We start from the raw sequence: 20589 nt of genomic DNA on the forward strand, positions 1-20589 counted from the left end.
ACATTTTACTTTCTGGTTTGCTTAGAAATTGAAGCCAGGCCTGATATGCAATTGGAATCAGATATGAAGCTTGACAAGTTGGAGTCATTCTTGGGAAGGCTGAATAACAAAGGTTGGTAGAGTTACCAAAGGTGGCAATGTATCTACTCTCCGACTTCAGTAAATCACTTGAAGTACCTCATAGTTAAAATATCTGGTAACAGAAACTGAATATTTCTTTGTTCAGACTGCACTTACTGATCACCCACTTTATTTTTGTGGTTCAGTCTTTGCTAAGTTTTAACAAAAAAGCCTTATGCTATTGTATTATGTATGTATGATAGAATAAATCACAAACACCAAAATTACTTTCTTCTTTCTCTGCACATGATGTACATTCTTTCTGAGAGCAAAATTTCTTAAAATCACACAGCCAGTTTGAACCATATTGCCATATACAGTGAAACAGCTTTAAATGTAGTTTAATCTTACTGAACTCAAGATGGGACCCTAAGCTGCTCCCAAGCACAATTCATTCACCTTCCTGCTTTTTTGAAAATTGACTTTCTGTAGCAGCTCATATAGCTTCCTTGTACAGCTTGTTGGCTACCTGTGAAGCTGGCTAGAGTTCTCTGGTGTTTCCATCTCATGTATCTGTCCTCTATTTGTAAAACAAAAATCCTTTTGTAATTTGTAGAGTGCCAAATACCATAAACAAATGTATTCACATTTCAGCAGAGGAGGCAGTAGCATAGGATAATGATTGTGCCATCCATACTCACTAGTCTGAAGTAGTGACTTTTCCACCTGTAGTTCTAGTAGATCTTTTCAAAGGAAGGAATTATGTGGTTGGAGGCAAGATGGACTGTGCAAGACCATAAAATGCTTATATCATCGTACCAAAACAAATCGTTTTTGACAGTGCCTAACTTTTTATTCAGCCATATTTCCCAACCATTTTGTAATAAAGATTATTGCTTTTGACTAGCAGTTAAACTCCATTTTTATCGTTCTTTTCCAACAGACTTTTCTACCATCTCTCCTTCAAATTCCATCAATTTAAAAAAACAAAAAACAAACAAACAAAAAACAAATACCACCAGCCCACCCAAAAAAAAAACCACCCCAACAACTACCAAACAAGCCATGTTTACCTTTTCTAGAGTTAGAAACTCTAGTATGATTATTTATTGGGTGAGGTGTTTTTTTCCTGCAGTTGCTGGCATGCAAGAGACAGTGCTGACAGTTACAGGAAAATCTGTGAAAGAGGTGATGAAGCTGGATGATGATGAAACATTTTCCAAATTTTATCGCCATGTGGATTTCCCTTCTTCCTCAGTGCCTTTGGACCTTGATGAGGACTTTGATGCCATCTTTGATCCTTATGCACCAAAGTAAGAACTATCGGGTGGTTTTTTGTTTTGTTTTGTTTTTTTCCATTGTTGTGAATGTAGATGTAGGGGTGGTTGTCAAAATGTTCAGCTTTAAGTCATCTTGTAGATATCTTAGTACCGGTTATGTCCATTTCTTATACATCCTTCTGAAATTGCTCTTCTGCCTGAATCCAGGAACTGATCCTGATTTCCTAACAAATGTCACACCCAAAATCAAAGCAAATCTCTTGTCATTGGATGATTCTGACTAGGAAAATTAACTGATGATTATAAACACTGCTTGTTTTTCAGGTTAATATCTTCTGTAGCAGAGCACAAACGTGCAGTTAGGCCTACACGCAGAGTCCAGTCCTCAAGAAACCCCCTGAAAATGCTGGCAGCAAGAGAAGATATTCTTCATGAATATACTGAACAACGACTGAATGTTGCCTTCATGGAGTCAAAGCGAATGAAAGTAGAAAAAAGTAAGCTAACAGGATGATTTGTACAAGACACTGTCTTGCTATTTTAATTTAAAACAAAACAAAGCTTTTGGGATAGCAGTTAATCTAAGTTCAACCTGGTTTTGCTGTTGCTATTGAGAAGGACAAAAACTAGAAATAATGGGGGGAAATAATTTTTTTTTTTTAACGCAACAACCAATTTTTTAATAATTTTGTCCTTTTTTTGGTTTTTTTGTGTGTTTTTTCTCCAACTTCTTTTTATGTACAAGTGTCTACAAACTCAAATTTCTCAGAAGTAGCACTTGCTGGCTTGGCAAGCAAAGAGAACTTCAGCAACGTTAGCCTGCGGAGTGTTAATCTAACAGAGCAAAACTCTAACAACAGTGCTGTGCCATACAAGAAGCTAATGCTGCTGCAAATTAAAGGTATGCTGAAACTGCTTTTACTTTCCATATATAATAGGCTGATTGTAACATATGGGAGTTGCTACCACAGTTAGATGCTTAGCTTGCTCTAGGTCACCAGCTCAAAATTTATGTCCAAAACCTAAAAGAATAAGTGAGAACTGTGTGGCAAATGCAAAACCTTACAAATTGGTTTGCATTGTGGCCACTGTTGTGTGTTTTCTGAGGAGAAAACAAACTATTTCAGGAATTCTAGCTATCTCGGGTGGAAATTTTTGAACTGTCCCATTCATCTAGTGCTCAGTATAACTTGAAAGTGACATGACAGTGTTCTTGCTCCACTTCCCCTTACAATGCATAGTAATGTATCTGAATCTGCAAAATAATAGCTACTTTTTTGACAAAGTAAAGCTCTTAAAACTTTTACTGCCTACAGAAACTGTGTCATAGCTTCACTTAAGCAAATGTAGAGGATTCTGGAATTTGGCTGCTGTCTGCCATTTTACTTAAGTAATTTCTCTCCAGAAGGACAAAAAGTTGTTAAAGCAAGAACAGGAAATAATAGAAATATTAGTTGATCGGAGGCAACTTTTTTTTTTTTTTGCTTTCTGTGAATAAACCCTTTTTCCACAGTAGTAGTCTTTCAATGCTTCTTTAACAGTCTGTTTCCATATATTTTGCTACATGTGCTGGGACTGTTTGTATTTCACTCAAAAGAAATTAGATCTTGGCATTTGATAGCGGTAGTCAAAGGAATATAATTAGCTTTGTTTTCTTTTTAGGAAGAAGACATGTTCAAACAAGATTAGTTGAACCAAGGGCCTCGTCACTGAACAGCGGAGACTGTTTCCTGTTGTTAACTCCACATTTTTGTTTCTTATGGGTAGGAGAGTTTGCAAATGTCATAGAAAAAGCAAAGGTTAGTACTAGTTGGGTTTTTTTATTATTTATTTTTAGAACTGTCGCAGCGTATGTCTCTTTGATGTAATTGAGCCTTGGTGCCAGTTGTCTCAAAAAGTGGCATGTAACTGATAGTCAGTGACAGGTAGATATGCAGAGTTCCTGTAAATATGTTTTAGCCTGTGCACTCAATGAAAGCTGACATACGAGTGTGTAGGTTGTGAAGCTGCAAGAGAAAAGAGGATATCCTCAGGAAACAGATTTGCACTCAAACAAAAAATAGTTTGAATTGCAGGATGTCCTTTTTATTCCCATGTTCATTAAGATCAAGTCTTGTTTTTAGACAAATGAAAGAATGAATGTATTTCTGTAACATTTTCTCTAGTGTCTGTTCATTTAGTGCAACAAATAATAATAATTTCTCTTGCTATTTGCTCTACTATATCCTATCTACTTTTGCCTACTCCCTGAACAAGATATGCACAAGTATTCCAAAGACTTAAGCAATTCTGTTCAGATAACTGTTCATCTTTTAGGCTTCAGAACTTGCAACTTTAATTCAGACAAAGAGGGAACTTGGCTGTAGAGCTTCTTATATACAGACTATAGAAGAAGGAATAAATACCCATACCCATGCAGCCAAAGACTTCTGGAAACTCCTTGGTGGACAGACAAGTTACCAGTGTAAGCATTCTTACAGTTATAGTATCTGATGTTTTATCACAGTAAAATAGTTGAGTCTGTTCTCTTTACTAAAGATAGCTGGATGTTAAAATTTTTTATTAATTTTGACAATCGTTTCCTAAAGCTGCTGGAAGTCCTGAAGAAGATGAAATGTATGAAGCTGCAATAATAGAAACAAATTGCATTTACCGCCTTGTAGAGGATAAGCTCATTCCTGAGGATGACTACTGGGGAAAGGTGCCAAAATGTACCCTGCTACAACCAAAAGAGGTATCGTGCCACTTATTGGTCCTGTTGTAAGTGCAGGAATGTACAGCTGATGATGACCTTCAGGAATCGCAAATGCTCATGGAGAGGCTCACTGAAAATTGGGTCCTCTCTGTTTCTGAAAAGCTTCTGAACACTTTGCTGTCTAGAGTGTGCTGCAGGTCTCAAGAAATTAGATCATGTTATCTTTAAAGTGAAATAGTATTTTAGGAAGTGTAAATCTTTTTGTCATCAGTAGCTCACTCCAAAGTCATGAAGTGCAAAACAGGTAGCACTTCAGAAAAAAACAAAATAAAAACCTGTTTTCCCTTTCAAGCATTTTTATTTCTATCCTTAGCAGACTTTTCCCTTTCAAACAACCATTTCACCCATCTAAGTAGAAATAAGAGCAGATTTCCAAAATAAAGACATGATGCATTTTCTTGAAAGTATTCAAGTTGCTGCTTGTTTGCTGAGCCAGATACCCACGCTGTATGTTCTGACAGCCTTCCTGAGTTGCAGGACAAAGCATAGGTCTAAATGTCAGTGAAAGCTGCTGTAACTTGACGGCAATCAGTTATGCAACAGAATCAGGTTCTTGGTAGTAAGAGCTCTCTAATCTACTAGTTACCTAGATACCACCTAAAGATACACCTCATAGCACTCCCCATACCTGCTTCCAGTCACCCTCGACAATTAGACATCACAGTGCAGATCACTGCCCTGGCTTTACTTGCATTGCAGTGCTAGTTGTTAGTGTCACTGCAGAAACTCAGGTATTTGGAGGAGTTTGTGTTCAATGCACTGTCAGCTTGCAGCACTAGGAAACTGGAGGATCAGGGTATCACCTAACCTAATGGTAGTTGGGGTTTTTTTTGTTTTGATTTGGTTTTTAGGTGCTGGTGTTTGATTTTGGCAGTGAAGTATATGTATGGCATGGAAAGGAAGTTACTTTAGCACAAAGAAAAGTGGCATTCCAGCTGGCGAAACACTTGTGGAATGGCACCTTTGACTACTCCAACTGTGACATAAATCCTCTGGACCCAGGGGAATGCAATCCCCTCATACCCAGGTATCAAAACTCGAGTTTGGTCTCATTGCAGAAACCTAGTTTTCTTGCCCTTATTTCACAGAGTTTAATTTGATTTTATTTCTTTTTTTCCCTTGTACAGAAAGGGACAAGGACGCCCAGACTGGGCTGTGTTTGGCAGACTCACAGAACATAACGAGACCATACTGTTCAAAGAAAAATTTCTTGATTGGACAGAGCTGAAGAAACTCAATGAGAAGAATTCTAGTGAATCCCTTCACCAGAAGGTGCATATAATAAGCATGCTAGGTATTTCAAACTAGGTGACTTAGCTGGGATTGAAACCAGGGAAGCTTGTTCTCAAGGATCCAGAGCACTTTCTTTATCTTGCGGGCTTTGACCTAGGGGTCAGAACATCACCACCTTACAGTGAACCCCCAGAGTTGCTTTATATTAGTGCCGAGCAGCTCAATGAATACTGCCAAGGTGGCTTTGACAAGGCATCAAATGATGACAAGATATCAAAGTACAGAAATATGCGAGAGTCAAACTGTTTGAGTGGAATTGTGGGGTAAGAAGAAAAAAAGCTATGCTCAAAGAAATCTCTTCTGTGTTTTTTGACAGGAAGAATCCAGATCTGACTCTAAACCATATGATGTCATGCTAATGGTAGCTGTGCCCCAAACAACTGTAGGCACGGTCTTGGATGGAATGAATATTGGCCGGGGCTATGGACTTGTAGAAGGAGAAGATGGGAGGCAGTTTGAAATTATCACTGCATCTGTGGATGTCTGGCACATCCTGGAATTCGATTATAGTAGACTGCCTAAGCAAAGCATAGGGCAGTTCCATGAGGGAGACACATATGTGGTGAAGTGGAAGTACATGGTGAGCACTACAGGTTAGTGAACAATTCCATTTCATCCTGCTGAAACATGGAGAAGTGCAGCTAAAACTGCATAGTGGTACAGTTTTAGGGATAAGATCCAGACCTAGACTTCCTTGGATGTGAAACTGTTTTAAAGGTTAGAAATGCTAATTTAGCCTTCCTAGGCCATTAAGAAGTATAGCTTATTACTTTATTTTGTTTAAAAGAAAGCATTAAAAAAAAAAAGCTGTAGTTATTTTTCATACATCAAATGTAATACTGTCCATCTCTCCTTTTACCCAATAGTGGTGGTGTACATGTTCACAGGACAGCTCATTAGGCCAGAATTGTGCCCACAGCTTAACACCAAAATAACTAGGCAGCTGGACTAACGACAGTGGCCTGAATGTCTTGCAAGGGGGGTAGGCTTAGCAACAACGAAAGACTTTGCTGGGTAATGGAGAACAGTAACAATGACAGGAAAAGCCCTTGCCAACTCATTGCTCTTGCTGTCCTTTTTGCTGTTCCTGGAAACCCTTTGCTATGGGTTTCAGTCTCAAGTGGAGAACTTTAGCAGTGTTCTGACAAGAGTCTAAAAGGTAAAATGTTGAGAATCAGTCAGCTCAGTGTGCTCAATGGAACTCTCCCTTTTGGCACTAAACTAAGAATAGGTGGCTTTCGCGACAAGTGAAATAAAAATAGTCGAAACATTATTGTTTCAAATAGGAAAATATTAAAATTGGTTGAAAGCAGTGGAACAGCTATACAGCTTCAGGCTTTTAGCCAAAAAATGTAGGTAGGTCTCATTCAGGATCGTTGAGTTCAGATACTGGTAAATCCAAGAAAAATACAAAAGCTTGTAAATCTTGGGAGAAATGGGTAACATTAATACTGAACTGTAAACAGACTCCTAATCCAAATGGATGAAAATATATTCCATCACTTCAAGACAGAATAAATTTTTATGCAGGAGGCAGTACTTTTATGGGCTGAATGCACAGATAAGAATGAAAACCATAAATTTTAGAAGTGAGTAGTGGTTTGAGTATTCTCATCTTGAAAAAAACAGCATGCTTTCTCCTAAGTATTTCAGTTGGATGCTGCTCAGCACTGCTGAAATCAAGGCAGAAGTTTTAATTTATTTTTTTTAAGAATCTGGTTTAAAGCTCTTGGGTATTTTTAAATCTTTGATTTAATTATATCTGTTTATTTAGTATTCCCTGGAAAGAGTAAAATAATCCATAACTGGTTGTATTGTCAACTTCACTTGCTGTAAACATTACTCGCTTATCACAACAACTAAATACCGATCCTCTCTAAAAAAAAACAAAAAAAAGGGTTGCTGCTAACCCACTTTCCAGACCAATATGAAATACTGAGTTAATTTAAATAAATAAATAAATCTTACCTAATCCTAACTTTTTTATGACTGCAAAATACTGCTTTGGTCTTCTTTTGTTCTGTAGTTTTCCTTTCTAATATCACTTTACCAAGAAAGACTTTTCTTTTATGCCTGTAGCTTTCTCAACTGTTGCTGTTTCCAGTATTGTTCCAGCCAGCTACTCTCCTGCTGCCAAAGAACAGTGTGTAATGTGGAAAATGAGCCATAACGCACTCTTCTGGTAACATGACTGGATGTACCATTTCACATGCAAATTGGCTCAAGTGATGTCAGTTATTTTTCTCCGGATAGTACCAGTTCTTTCTACATCTCTTTCTCTGGCCAACACAGGCATCTCTCTCTGTGGGCTTACATCCACCTGATGAGACAATGCCAACTTGGGGGACGTTACTGGCTTGGACACCTAATGTTCTTCCAGTTGGACATTTTATCTTTCCTGTTCTGGATGGGCTAGTGCTGAGCTGGCAGATGAGATTAAACCACGTGCTGTTTAAATCTATAGCCAGAGTACTTTTTTCAGCATGTGCTTTCTGTTTTGCAGTTGGAAGCAGGCAAAAAGGAGAGCAACAAGTAAGGGCTCTTGGAAAAGAGAAATGCGTGTATTTCTTTTGGCAAGGAAGGCACTCCACAGTGAGTGAGAAAGGGACATCGGCACTGATGACAGTGGAACTTGATGAAGAGAGAGGAGCACAGGTGAGCTTCCTGCAGACCTAGGTGGCAGTCCTGGTAAGACTTGCCTGCCCAAGTAGCCACCAATGGCAAATGCAAATTATCTTTTTTGCCTCCTCTCTTTCTGTAAACATGTTCTTGACAGTACAGATTACTAGACCTCAAAATTGCTTTTGGCTTTATACCAACTTCCAGAGACAGATAAGCTCCTTTATGGATTGTCATTCCCAAACCCTGCTTCTAAAGATGAAATTTCTGAGAATGGCTGAAGAAGAATGTCTTCTCTCCTCTCCCTGCAGGAATAGGTGAAGCACAGTTAAATAAATTTGTGCCTTCACTTCAAGTACATGTTCAGATAACAGGACTGTCTTCCTAGTGCTGAGACCAGGAGAAGCACTTTCTGCCAGGCCAAGGCATGAAAATACATTGGAAATTTTCAATTTGTTTACTCTGTAATTACATATTAGATTGCCTTGTTTTGCAGAGATTCTATCAACTGCAGATTCAGCTAGTTTGAAGCTCAAACAGAGGACAGGCTAGCTTGCTTTGTCTTTAGCTGAAGTTGGGCTTTGTTGTGGCTTGACTGCTACCAGCATACAAGATGGGAGGCTTAAAGTTAGTTTCTGTACCTTGATAATGCTGTGATTAGTTTTTTAACAGCAGCGTAGAAGTGACCAGTAAGACAGGAGTTCATAGAGGAGATATGTAAATACACTTGATCCAGAGTGTGCGATTCTGTGCAACATACCTGATTTAGCAATTAGCTATATCAGTTTCATAATCACAATGCAATGTTTAATGAGCAAAGAACATGCATGTTGTAATATAAACCAGTTTTACAGCAAATTTTGAACCTACTTCAGTTCCTACATTATATCCATAATAGTTTCAAAGAATATAAGGCAGGATGGCCCAGTCCTGTAAAGAATTCAAATAATGGTTAAACTAATTTAAATTAGAGTTTATTTGGTATTCCTTATCCTCTAAAACTCTTGATTGTTGGATTCCAGCTAGAGGTTTCTTTTAATATGCAGGTCACATACGAAATCCATTGCATGCTGATATATATGGTAATTTAAACAATAGTCAGCAGTTGTAAGGTAGAATGAAAGCCATCTTCGTGGGTGGCCATAACTATACAATTTTTAATAATCCATAGAGATTAGTTTTCCTGAGTCTGTATACTTGCTTCATTTTTTTTTTAATGAAGAGTGGCGCTTTCAATTTCCAGGTACAAGTGCTTCAAGGGAAAGAACCGCCATGCTTCCTGCAGTGCTTCCAAGGAGGGATGATTGTGCATGCTGGCAGAAGGGAAGAGGAAGAAGAAAATGCACAAAGTAAATTACTGTTAAGAGCTTCTGCCCCCAAATCCTTTTGTATCTATTGTGAAGGGCTTTGAATTTAGTCTCAACTTACCATACTCTGTAGAAAAGGGAAATGAATGCCGTGAAACCCATGAGACAGCTTTGCGATGCTTTGTTTCAAGTTAGTTTGTTTCTTCTTTGAGCATAGCATGGATTTTGTCACCCTAGAGCAAGCTGACTTTATTGTATTGATATGCATATAAATTGTTCTAGTTGTTTTTTAATTAAGCAAAGTGCTCATTTGCTTTAAAATATGTTCTTTTCTACACAGTCTGGGCAAAGGAGCATTTTTATGAGCAGTTCTCCTGCTCCAAGGAGAACTCTAAGGTTTTGTTACCCCTTCGTTACTTTTTGCAACATATTCCTTGTATGCTGCAGTTGAGGTCAGAGAATTTCAATGCACGTGTAGCTTGGACTGTGCTCCAGTTTGCATCTGAATGTGATCTCCTGTGCCTAAGGTGCACAGGGGAAAAGAAGTTGAATAGAAGGACTACTGTATTTATTTCCCTTTTTTTCCTGTATGAAACAGAGCAGAAACTTGTCTCTCCTGCTCTGTTAAGCTCTTCAGCTCTTAATACTTGTACTTTTGTAGCAAGGTTTCAGAAGGTGTCTTTTCTGCAACAGGGTTTCTGGAGTAGTGTTAGCCAAACCTGATGCTTGGCTAGTTTATTCTGTGACAATATAGGCATGTGATATGTGAAATTCATCCAGTATGAGAACAGCTGTTCCAGAGCAGAGGTCTTGAATTTTCAACCCCATGTGACTGACTGTATAATACTGCTGCACTGTTCCTGTCTGCTCCAGGTGACTGGAGGCTATATTGTGTGCGAGGAGAAGTTCCCAATGAAGGAAACTTACTTGAAGTAGCATGTCACTGCAGCAGCCTGCGTTCCCGGACATCCATGATTGTCCTCAATATAAATAAAGCTCTCATCTACCTGTGGCATGGCTGCAAAGCACAATCTCACACCAAGGATGTAGGAAGAACAGCAGCCAATAAAATAAAGGAACAGTGAGTGTCTGATCTATATTTTGGACATGTTAAAATAGTCTGCCTCAAAGAAAAGTTGAAATAACTAAAGCTGTCCTCTGAGTACAACTGCAGCATGTGCACGCTTGGTAAGGAGGGGGAATGATGGGTAGTTGATTCGATGGAGTGGGGAAAACACATGTTCTGTAATCACTTTAAGGTCAAATGCACTTACTCTTCCTAATGTACTGATTACAGTTGCAAAACAAATGGTCTCCATTTGGAGGGAGATGCTCAATATCTGAATAGCAAACTAAATCCCAGTTGATAGGATTAGAATCAAGCCTTGTAAATAAGGAAGAGGAAATGTGTTTGGGAAAGCATTTGAGGAGGACAGCAGTAGTTACAAAAACAGGCAGTGAGAATCCCTACTGAGAGCTCATGCGAGCATCTCCTCCGCTCTAGGTATGTGATCAGAAATGGTATGAGAATGGTTGCTGAAATTCCGTATCTTGTTTATTGATAATTTTTGTCATTTTCAAAAAGCCTATGTTCACATGAAGTGTGCAACAAGCCTATAGGGTGCTTTTGGGTTCTAATAATGCAAGTGGCCAGCAGGTTTGTGTTAGCTGTGTTCGGGGCAGGAAAGCTCGGTTCACTCTTTTTCCTTCGTGTTTTGTAGATGTCCGCTGGAGGCAGGGCTGCACAGCAGCAGCAAGGTGACGATACATGAATGTGATGAAGGATCAGAGCCCTTGGGATTCTGGGACGCATTAGGAAGGAGAGATCGAAAGGCCTATGATTGCATGTTGCAAGGTAGACCTGCATTCCTGGATTTGGCACTCACATTTTACTTTACTGGTCTACGGTATTGTGAGATTTAATGTAAAGCTTTTGAAGAACATCTTGGTAGTTGAGATGATCGCTTCAGAGAGATGCTTCCAAAAAATCTACTGAGTTAAGTAATGCTGTTCTAGAAGGAAAGTGCTGGAAAACTAAGTGTTTCATTTTGTTCTCTCCCCCTTCTGCAGCCCCTCTGTATTCATGCAGCACGGAGCAATAGTTAACGCTGTTACCAACACGTTTTGCTTCTCTTCTGATGGGATTTAGGAGGCAGTTCTGCACACATTTTTTTCCAGTCTTTGCTTTGAAACTGCCAACAAAGGTAGCAGGGGGATTGATTTACCAAGTAGAAAATGTGTCAGTTAAAAAGTAAACTCTGAGATGAGCTTGCTTCACTTAAGCTTGCAAAACAGCCCGTTATGAAATGGCTGATAGTAAGTAGCCAGGATCAGATTCAAACTGATGGCAGCCAGCCTTATAGCTCAAGTTATTCACAGCTGTTGCTAGTCCCCTAAGACATCTGGTCATCTTTCTTTATTTTTCAAAAACCAGAGAATTTACAGTGACTCTAAAAGTTGATTTTTTTTTTTTATTTTTATTTTTATTTTTTACATTCACCTCTGGTATTTTCTGTTGGAAATCTTCTTAATTTTTGTTCTTTAAAGATCCTGGAAAGTTTAATTTCACCCCCCGCCTGTTCAGCCTCAGTAGTTCCTCAGGAGAATTCTCAGCCACTGAGTACATTTACCCTTCAAGAGACCCTGCTGTCATCAATTCCATGCCATTCTTGCAAGAAGATCTTTACACTGCCCCACAGCCAGGTATATGCTTTAAAATACTTAAGTAACAAGAAAACAGATAACTGTATCCTGCATTGGGCAGTGATTCAGTAACTGTAATCACTTTTAACTTGCTTTATCACAGGAAAATGTGTGCATGTGATGCTTATACTGCATTAAACACTAACAGTAATTTTTTTTGTGGTAAAGATGCTGAGAACTAATCAAACATACATGTATCCCAAAAGCTTGCTATAAAAATACATTGTTTATATCAGAGAACCTGAGTTCAGCTGAGGTTCAGCTGGATGAATAACAAAAGGGATCGGTAAGCTTTGAAATGATCCTGTCCTGATGCTGACAAGCATGTAAGACTGGGGTTGTTTAGGGGATTCTGAGAACTAATAAGCAACTGATGATGGATTTGTTATGTTTTTGGCTGTGTAGCACTGTTCCTTGTTGACAATCACCATGAAGTGTACCTGTGGCAAGGCTGGTGGCCTGTGGAAAACAAAATTGCTGGATCAGCTCGAATCAGGTGGGCTACAGACAGGAAATGCGCCATGGAGACAGTGCTCCGGTACTGCAAAGGTAACAGATTGCTGTGCCTGGCTGTTCTGAGTGTGTCATGCCTTTCCATGCCTTGCTGTCCTGAGTTGAAAGGTACTCAGGTGCTCCCACAATGCTATTGATAAACATCAGCGTATTTGAAGATACATTCTCCACTCTTTCTTAGCAAACCATTTAGTAAATGGCATTGTTCCCAAATTGCGAAGATACTCTGCTGACTCAATTCTCAGAGGAAAGGCTTTATTCCTCTTCTGTGCCCCCGCTGTGGGGAAAATAGTTCAGACATCAGATCCCTAAAAGTGAATTCTGAGAACACAGCCTCTTAAACCTGAATGCTTTCTGTCTAGGTCCTCTTAGATTTCATAAGCTTCTGTGTATCAAAAGACTGAATGAAGATACTGTTTGCTGATGTAACTGGGTTTTGATTTAGTGGGGAAGGTGGAAAGACTTTGAAGATCGAGAACAAGTCTCACACGGAAACAGGCGGCCATTGGAAATGCTGGAGCACATTGCTGAGGCTCTGTACTCATTTTTAGAAAACAGTTATTACCAGTCAGTATGCAGTGATTCTAGCTGCAATTGATGATCATGTAAGAGCACACTGACCAGATTATTTTCTGTGCTAGTAGAGTTTCCTTGAGACACTGTAATGCTTTCTTCTCACTTCATCTAAGGTTGTGTGAGGCTGGGAACAGACCTTGCATCTTCTGATGAAGGATGAATAAAGAAAGGTGTGGGGTTACCATCCAGGAAAGAAGGCATAAGTAACAGCCATGTTCTGTTAGTTCAGAACAGTTTCCCACTGTGAATAAGTCACTACAGCTTAACTGATCCAACCTATGTCCTCTTGCAAGGAAAGCCTGATCACTTACAGATCTTGAGACCTCATGATGCCACTGATCTCTTCTGTAGCAAATAAACTTCACAACTTGTGACACAGCTGGTGGTAACTGTCATCTTCTCCCATAGATATTTGTGTATTTGAAGAGGGAAAGCGATACCCTTCTTGGATATTCCACCCTTATGAGGATAAGCCAGTCTTTCCTTCCCAATCTGCAGGTCGAATAGGAGTAGGCGCACGTGTTGTGATTCTACTCAGTTGTCTCATGTCACTGATGGGAGGTGGTAACACCTGGCAGGAGACAGCTGAAAACCAGTACTGGAGGCACAGAAACGTGACCTTCATCGGACTGCGGTGTTGCTCTGTCGTTCATCCTCTGGTGTCCCTGGCACTGCCCTGCCCTGCCCAATAGCAGCATTTGTTTAGGAATGGGGTGCTAAAGACAGGGCAGTAATTGGAAGAGTCTTGGGCAGCGACTGCTGAATTCCTAAAGAAAAGGCCAGTTACTTGTTCTCCACCACCCCCAGTTCTCCCAAGTCAGAAGGAGTGATAAGGTGCACTTCTTTGAAATCATTTCATACAGCGTGCTTCACAGCAGAAGTAAATGTCACCATAGAGGAACTGAGCCCCATGCAAAGAAGTGCCCAGAGTTGCTCAGCAGGCTAGCGAGAGAGATACAAGTGAGATCCTGTTGCTGATGCAGTGGTAATCCTCTGGTAATGGAAAATCATGTTTTCTGGACCCAGGAGAGATGGAATCAGATACACATGCTGAGGTTTGGATACTTTTCCAGATTTCTTGAACTTCATGAAGTTCAGTGATGGGAAAAGTGATTAATACCTTCTGCACTGGATTGAATTCGCTGCATCTGAGTTTGATGCACAGTGGAAAGCTCTTCGGTGACTCCTCAGGGGTCTGAACTTTAGCATATGTATCATAGGACAAGTTTTTTTGCTGGGTGCTCACTTCTTTACCTCTGGCCATGACTTTGCAGCAGTTGTGGCTTTATCATCTTTGCCATGGGGTAGTTCTCAAGAGCTTTGGGCTGTATGGTTGGATAGGTACAGAACAAGTTTTTTACTGTTAAAGACCAATTCTACTTGTACTATTTCTATGCCAAAGCTAATGTGAACTTCTTTAGCAGTTTCCTACCGTTCAAACTATGCTGTTCTGGTGGTCTGTCACTTTCATGATCTGGGATTCTGTCAACCCCTTCAAAAATTTATTGCATCAAGCTGTCAGGGCTGACTAGCTCTTATGTTTTGTTACTTACCAAGGTGGAGAAACTGTATTTCAGGAGATACCAATGCTGCTGCAATTATTTTGACTACCAGAATATAGTTGAGTGATCAGAAGCATTAGAACACTTTTCTCTTACTTATCTCTCTCTCCATGTCTTTCCTCATCTATGTCCTTCTCCCCATTTCCCCCCCCCCCCCCCCCCTTTTTTTTTTTTTTCTTTTCCTGGCTTGCAGTGTTTAACTACATGATGGTATGAAAGAGATTAATTAGCAACTCTGGATATCCCTTGAATATACCTAGCAGTTCTCCTTGTGCATAAATCTTCTTTAACTCATCAAAATGTCTTGCAAGTTTTTCTGTGGTTTTATCTGCTAAATCAGCAGTCTGGAGAGCTGAGCTGCAGACCGCTAGGAGAGGGAAGAATCTGGTTTGCCCTTCAGTGATTTTTAGTGAGGAGATCAGCTTGTGCTGAGGGCAGAGTTCATGCAATGGAAATGTTTCTCCATTTACGTACAAATTCATCTCACCTATGCTGGAACATTAGCAAATGCCACTCTCCTTTTATTTCTTGGCTGAATTACTGAGAGCGGAGCAGTGCAACTAGAGCAGATTCACACATTTTTTAAATGCAGTGTTTTTAAGTGCTTGTTGAATTGTTCGTGGTAGAACAAGAAATAAACCACAGTGAAAATATGTGGAAGAGAAGGCTCTTATGTCCATGTCCTATATAGTGTGCACACATACGTTTTAAAGAGGCAGGACTGTCTTTGAAAATCATCAGTAATTACCATCCAGCTATTGCAATATCTCTGTTAACTTTCAGATCCCACTCCTTTGAATTTGTAATAACAAAATGATTGTGTTTGACCTCAGTATCCCAAGTTAAGAACAGTTTAAACATTCTCCCTTAAGCCTCCAAGCTTAAGCTTTATTTGCTGCTGGCAGGACACTTTGGCTGAGCATACCAGGTTTCATTTACGTGAATTTGGCTAATTTCAGACCATCACACTCTGCTTTACTCTATTCTAACTCTATTTTTGTAAGATAAGAAATACATTGGGTTAGGAAGTAACTGTGGGGAATTTTCAGCGTACATGGTTTGATCTTTGTTGTCAGATACAGTAAAAGGCAAATTTAAGAATACTGAAAAACATGTTAAAAGGTGCCATACTATATTAAAAAAAAAAAATCCTGGTGAAATTTATTCCTACTGCCTTAAATTACTTCAGCTTTTCAGGAAAGAATCAACTAAACATGCTTACGAGGTAGCTTTGGATAGTGGGTGACATTGCAAAATATGGTACCATTTGCAATTTCTCTCTTTTTTTTGTATTTTGACTGTTTTTAGGAAAAAATATAAAGAAGCCCCCAAAATCCTATCTAATTCATGCTGGCCTAGAGCCTCTGACCTTCACTAATATGTTCCCAAGTTGGGAACACAGGGAAGACATCGCAGAGATCACAGAAATGGTAAATCTTTTCATTGCCCAGACTGTTTTCTGTTGCTAGTAATTATGTCTTGTGTTGTCAGTAACATTTCTTGTTTGTGCCGTCATCCCCAAAATCCAGAGGATGAACTTGGAAAGTACAGTTCAGGAGTCTGCACAGGAAAAAAATAACATAGCTAAATTCCAACTGGAAGTGTGGATATTAGAGGCATTCCTGGTTGTTTTTTCATGTAACTTCTCACATTCTTTTTTTTGTTAAGAACAGGAGGAAAGTGTTATCTGAATCATCTCTTAGAAAGAGATGTGCTAGAGTTTAGCAGAACAACTGTTTTGATCATGTGAAACAGGCAGCAATGTGCAGTTCTGGTCTGTTCTCCGGGCTCAAAGTGCAGGGGAGCAAAATGCCCTGCAAAGGATCAGCTGGCTCCAAGAGCTTCAGCATTGACTTACCCACATGGGAAGCAGAGTCACAGCCAAATTACACGTGACTGCTTTAAAAGCCTTCAGTGAAGGGGCATCTCAAGGCAAATGACATTTTCTGTTTTCCAAGTCTTCTGCAGCCATCCTTAGTGGAAAATGCTGGCTTCATGACTAAACACAGAATTCAGCCTTAAATGGAGAGTACAGCATGTCCTTCTGCTAAGTGCAGACTTTTTTTAAGCTGTGAAATTGTTGTAGGGTAGGGCTGTTCACCTATGTACGGACCTGGATGTATAGCTTTGTGCTCTGTGGGCCAGGCAGTGCAGGTTGATCCCATGCCATCTGCAGACTGCAATGGGAACAGTTGGTGGTTTCAGCATTGTGATCCTGTTCTCCATTTTCCTTTTCTCCCTATAGGATGCTGATGTTTCTAATCAGATAATCCTTGTAGAGGATGTGCTGGCCAAGCTGTGTAAAACGGTGTATCCATTAGCAGATCTCTTAGCTAGGCCTCTACCTGAGGGAGTCGATCCACTGAAGCTTGAAATTTATCTTTCAGATGAGGACTTTGAGGTAAGGAGCGAATAGGTGCACTGTTACTCTGTGCATGTGTGTCAAACCATGCTGTGAAGTCATTTGACAGTTTTGCTACTTACGAGTGTTTTTACTAATGGCATATCCTCTCATTTTAAATGCAGGTTGCATTAGAGATGACAAGAGAAGAGTACAATGCACTGCCATCTTGGAAGCAGGTTAATCTAAAGAAGGCAAAAGGACTTTTCTAAGTTGCGTTTATTGGAGTGAGCACTAAAGGGATGTCTGTTTTCACTTTCTATGCCCTTTAGAAGAATTGTACCCCACATTTACAGAATAAATAGACATAATCTGAAGTTATTAGTGACTACCTGTCTGGAGGTGTGTAATATTATAAAAGGCCAAGAGAACTCTTTGGAAATGGAATTCAGTTTTGACTCTTAAAGGTAATGTGTTTTAAGCTCTGCTCTCCTATGCACTGAAACAGTAGTTTCTTGAGCTACTGCTGCAGGTGTCCTTTGGCTATATACAATACTTGCCATTTTTGTTTTTGAAGAAGTTCTCTTTGTAAAGTGTTATTTTGTTAGTTTGTGGATTACAAAGAATTTATATTTATATAAACACATAGAATGAGTATGTATTTAACAATGCAATATATATTCACTTTCAAGACTGTCATGTCAAAACTGCAGAAAAGTAGCTGGATGGCAGTTGCTTGTACTGAATTAGCTATACCACCAATATGTATCTTCTACGCGTTCTGAAAAGTTTCTCTTTGCAGTAGTTAATGAATTGTTCTCAGTGCTGCTTCAGGTGCTAAACCGAACAAAGCATTTGTATTTATAGCATGGATTTCTTGAGAAACTATGCGAATCGACCTTTATACTTTATTATCCAAAAATGTATAGTGCCTTGTTTTTTGTGTACAGTTTATATACAAAAAAAAAAAGATCGGTCTGCATTTTGAAGATGGCTTAGAATGGTCTCCTATGTTACTTTTATAATAGTAGAAATAAAAACATCTCAGTTTCTAATACTTGTTGTAAACATTAAACATGTCTTTTGTGATATAAGAACCAAAAGTAAAAGCTTCTGAATAAACTCTTAGCAATGCTCTGAGTTGTCATTATTTTGTACTGTAATCTGTACGAAGTGACTGAAACCTTCCATAACATGGTATTTTATCAAAACATTTTAACCTCAGATATCTGCAAGTGTTGTACAGTTAAAATTTGAGAAGCAGATAATGTAGAAAAGAATCAGTATATGTGCAACACTTTAATGTTGAACATTGGAACAGTCATGCAACTCCTGTATCCTTTGGGTTTTCCTGTTTTATACATGCAACCAAAATTTTTATGCTGGTTTTCAAACTTTGAAAAAATCTTTTCAACCTTTGTGCAATTGGGAGTAAAACTTGAACTGAAAATGAGTATGGCATTGTGTCCGTTCTTTCAGTAAGCACCAGAGTCAAAATCGTTTTCATTCAGCTAATTAGGACATTGAATAGAGCAATAGAGTAAAAATATGCTATTGTTTGAAATGTTTTTCAGGCATTTGGCATTTCTGTTAACAACTTGTGTGGTTGTCCTCTGATAGCCTAGTGGATTTCACATTTTTGTTCCTGCTAGCATAAGCTTCCTTTTCCTTCTGCCCTGCAGCCATTCAGAGCTCCTCCTGCCTTGGTAAAAAGGTGATCACCTGCAGTGGTACCTGTTGCTGCTCTTGTCATTCTCCTAGGCCCAGGGAAAGAAAGTAGGATCTTTGAATGTGTGAGGTGTAGATTTCATCAAGATCTGCAGTAAATATTGCTCCGTAGTTAAAATTAATCTTGTTTTGACACATCAGTTAATAAGTTGTAAGCTAGCTTTTAAGTAAATAAACGAAAAACCTAGAAATACACAAGTACTATTCACTGGCCTGAGATACTACAGGTGAATTTTCTCACTGGTGTATTTCCTTTTATTATGGGTTATTTCATTTCAGTTTTTGACAGAAACCAAAGAAAAGGGTAGCAACAATATTCAGAGCCAGGATACTTCTTACATAGCCTCCAGCAAAAATATGTTTAGATGTCTGATAGTTCCTCAGAGGTCCTCAACTATGTCTTCTGCATGGGATACACTTAGTTTGAAAATGCAGGGCTTTATAGTGACAAGTTTATTTTTCAAGCACTGAGAGATTTCCAAAGTCACTGCTGTACTCATCTAAGTATTTTTGCACCCATATATTTTCCTCTTTTACCCTCTCTGGTGATAAAGTCAACCAGGAATTATGTTTTGTTTATTCATGTTCAGTCTGTACCATAGGGGTAGCAGGTTCCTCTGTTTTGATTTTTCTCTCCAACAGAGAGCTGATTTGCATAGCATGATTGACCTTGTTTTTCCCTCTGGCAGGGTAGTATCATTTGGTTTTGTTTTTTGAAAACACTGTCAGTCCTCCAAGTGCTGCTGAAGGGCAACACCCACCCACTCTTAAAGCCTTTAGAATCTCAGCTGAAAGACAAGACAAGCCGGCTTGAGGACCTACAGGCAGTGAAACGTAATTCAGTGTTGTCAGCTCTCAGAGTTCCTGTAATTTTTACACAATTTGGTATCTTGTGTCCCAGTTCCAGGAACCAGGATGCAGAACCCAACTTCCTACTGAAGTGCTTTGCCCATAACATTGCCTTGGAAAGCTTCAAGGTTTTGCAGAAGATATAATATTTTATTGTCCTTAATATACTTGTTATTTATCAAAATGCCTTCCTGAAATGTGAAGATGACAACAGAAAACAAGTCAGTGTAAGGCCTCAAACAGAACTGTGGGTTATGCTTTAATTTTCTGCTACCTTCCCTCTCTACTGTGGGGAATGCCATTTAAGGTTGGAAATTGGAAAGGGCCATTAAAATCTTCTTGAGCTGTTTTTATAGCCCTGCATGGGAAATACAGCTGAAACAGGTTTTGTCTGGGTATGGGGAGGGGGTAGTTTGTTTGTTTGCATGGCTTGTCTAAGTGTTGTTTGCTTGCTTCAAATAGACCCCCAAGAACACAATGTCTAGGGTGAATTCAAAGGCAAAGTATCTGGTGCAGAGACTCTGTGTGAAAAAGGCATTACCTTGAACATGGCATTCTGCATTTTCTGTCGATCTCGCAGCTTCCAGGCCTTGAGCCATGATTCTTATCTCCTATGGTTTTGAACTGCTCAATCCTGACTCTTAAAAACATTGCTCTCTGATTATACAAGCATTCCTGCACACGTAAGGATTTGTTAGCAGTGAAATGGGCTGGAAATGTGAATACATTAGTATGCCAAAACAGCAAATAAAACATTATGTCTGAAAAATCTGCAGCCTGTATGCTTTAGCCAGAAGAGGAGGGAAAATGGAAGGTAGGTAGGGGGAGAAAAAAGAAAACTAATCTTTAACAATTTGGGAGAGCTAGTTTCTGCCCACCACTGTCCCACCAGTCTCCCAAACAGGTTTTAGCTGAGCAGGAGTTGTGGACTCACGTGCACAACCGGTGAAAGCTGATTCTAAGCTTCTCAGCCTGTGGTGCTTTTTGTGGGAGGGGGGCAGTG

General features: G+C 39.4%; 1 protein-coding gene across 2 annotated transcripts in view; it reads left to right on the forward strand.

The window, feature by feature from the left end:
* The window catches only part of SVIL (supervillin), a 67328-nt gene extending 49184 nt beyond the window's left edge, over positions 1-18144 (forward strand). For both annotated transcript variants that reach the window (XM_010585098.1, XM_010585107.1), the window contains 19 exons: positions 26-112; positions 1196-1373; positions 1665-1837; positions 2086-2241; positions 3003-3139; positions 3657-3804; positions 3929-4074; positions 4947-5122; positions 5223-5367; positions 5705-5981; positions 7892-8043; positions 9251-9356; positions 10188-10395; positions 11036-11169; positions 11862-12017; positions 12423-12566; positions 15977-16098; positions 16914-17069; positions 17195-18144. In XM_010585098.1, coding sequence (XP_010583400.1) covers positions 26-112; positions 1196-1373; positions 1665-1837; positions 2086-2241; positions 3003-3139; positions 3657-3804; positions 3929-4074; positions 4947-5122; positions 5223-5367; positions 5705-5981; positions 7892-8043; positions 9251-9356; positions 10188-10395; positions 11036-11169; positions 11862-12017; positions 12423-12566; positions 15977-16098; positions 16914-17069; positions 17195-17281 — 2888 coding nt within the window. In that variant the 3' untranslated portion in view covers positions 17282-18144. The remainder of the gene's footprint in view (positions 1-25; positions 113-1195; positions 1374-1664; positions 1838-2085; positions 2242-3002; positions 3140-3656; positions 3805-3928; positions 4075-4946; positions 5123-5222; positions 5368-5704; positions 5982-7891; positions 8044-9250; positions 9357-10187; positions 10396-11035; positions 11170-11861; positions 12018-12422; positions 12567-15976; positions 16099-16913; positions 17070-17194) is intronic.
* The last annotated feature ends 2445 nt before the right edge of the window (positions 18145-20589 follow it).

The sequence above is a fragment of the Haliaeetus leucocephalus genome, unplaced genomic scaffold (assembly GCF_000737465.1).
Source record: "Haliaeetus leucocephalus isolate CR32 unplaced genomic scaffold, Haliaeetus_leucocephalus-4.0 Scaffold0, whole genome shotgun sequence".
In the NCBI taxonomy this organism is placed as follows: domain Eukaryota; kingdom Metazoa; phylum Chordata; class Aves; order Accipitriformes; family Accipitridae; genus Haliaeetus; species Haliaeetus leucocephalus.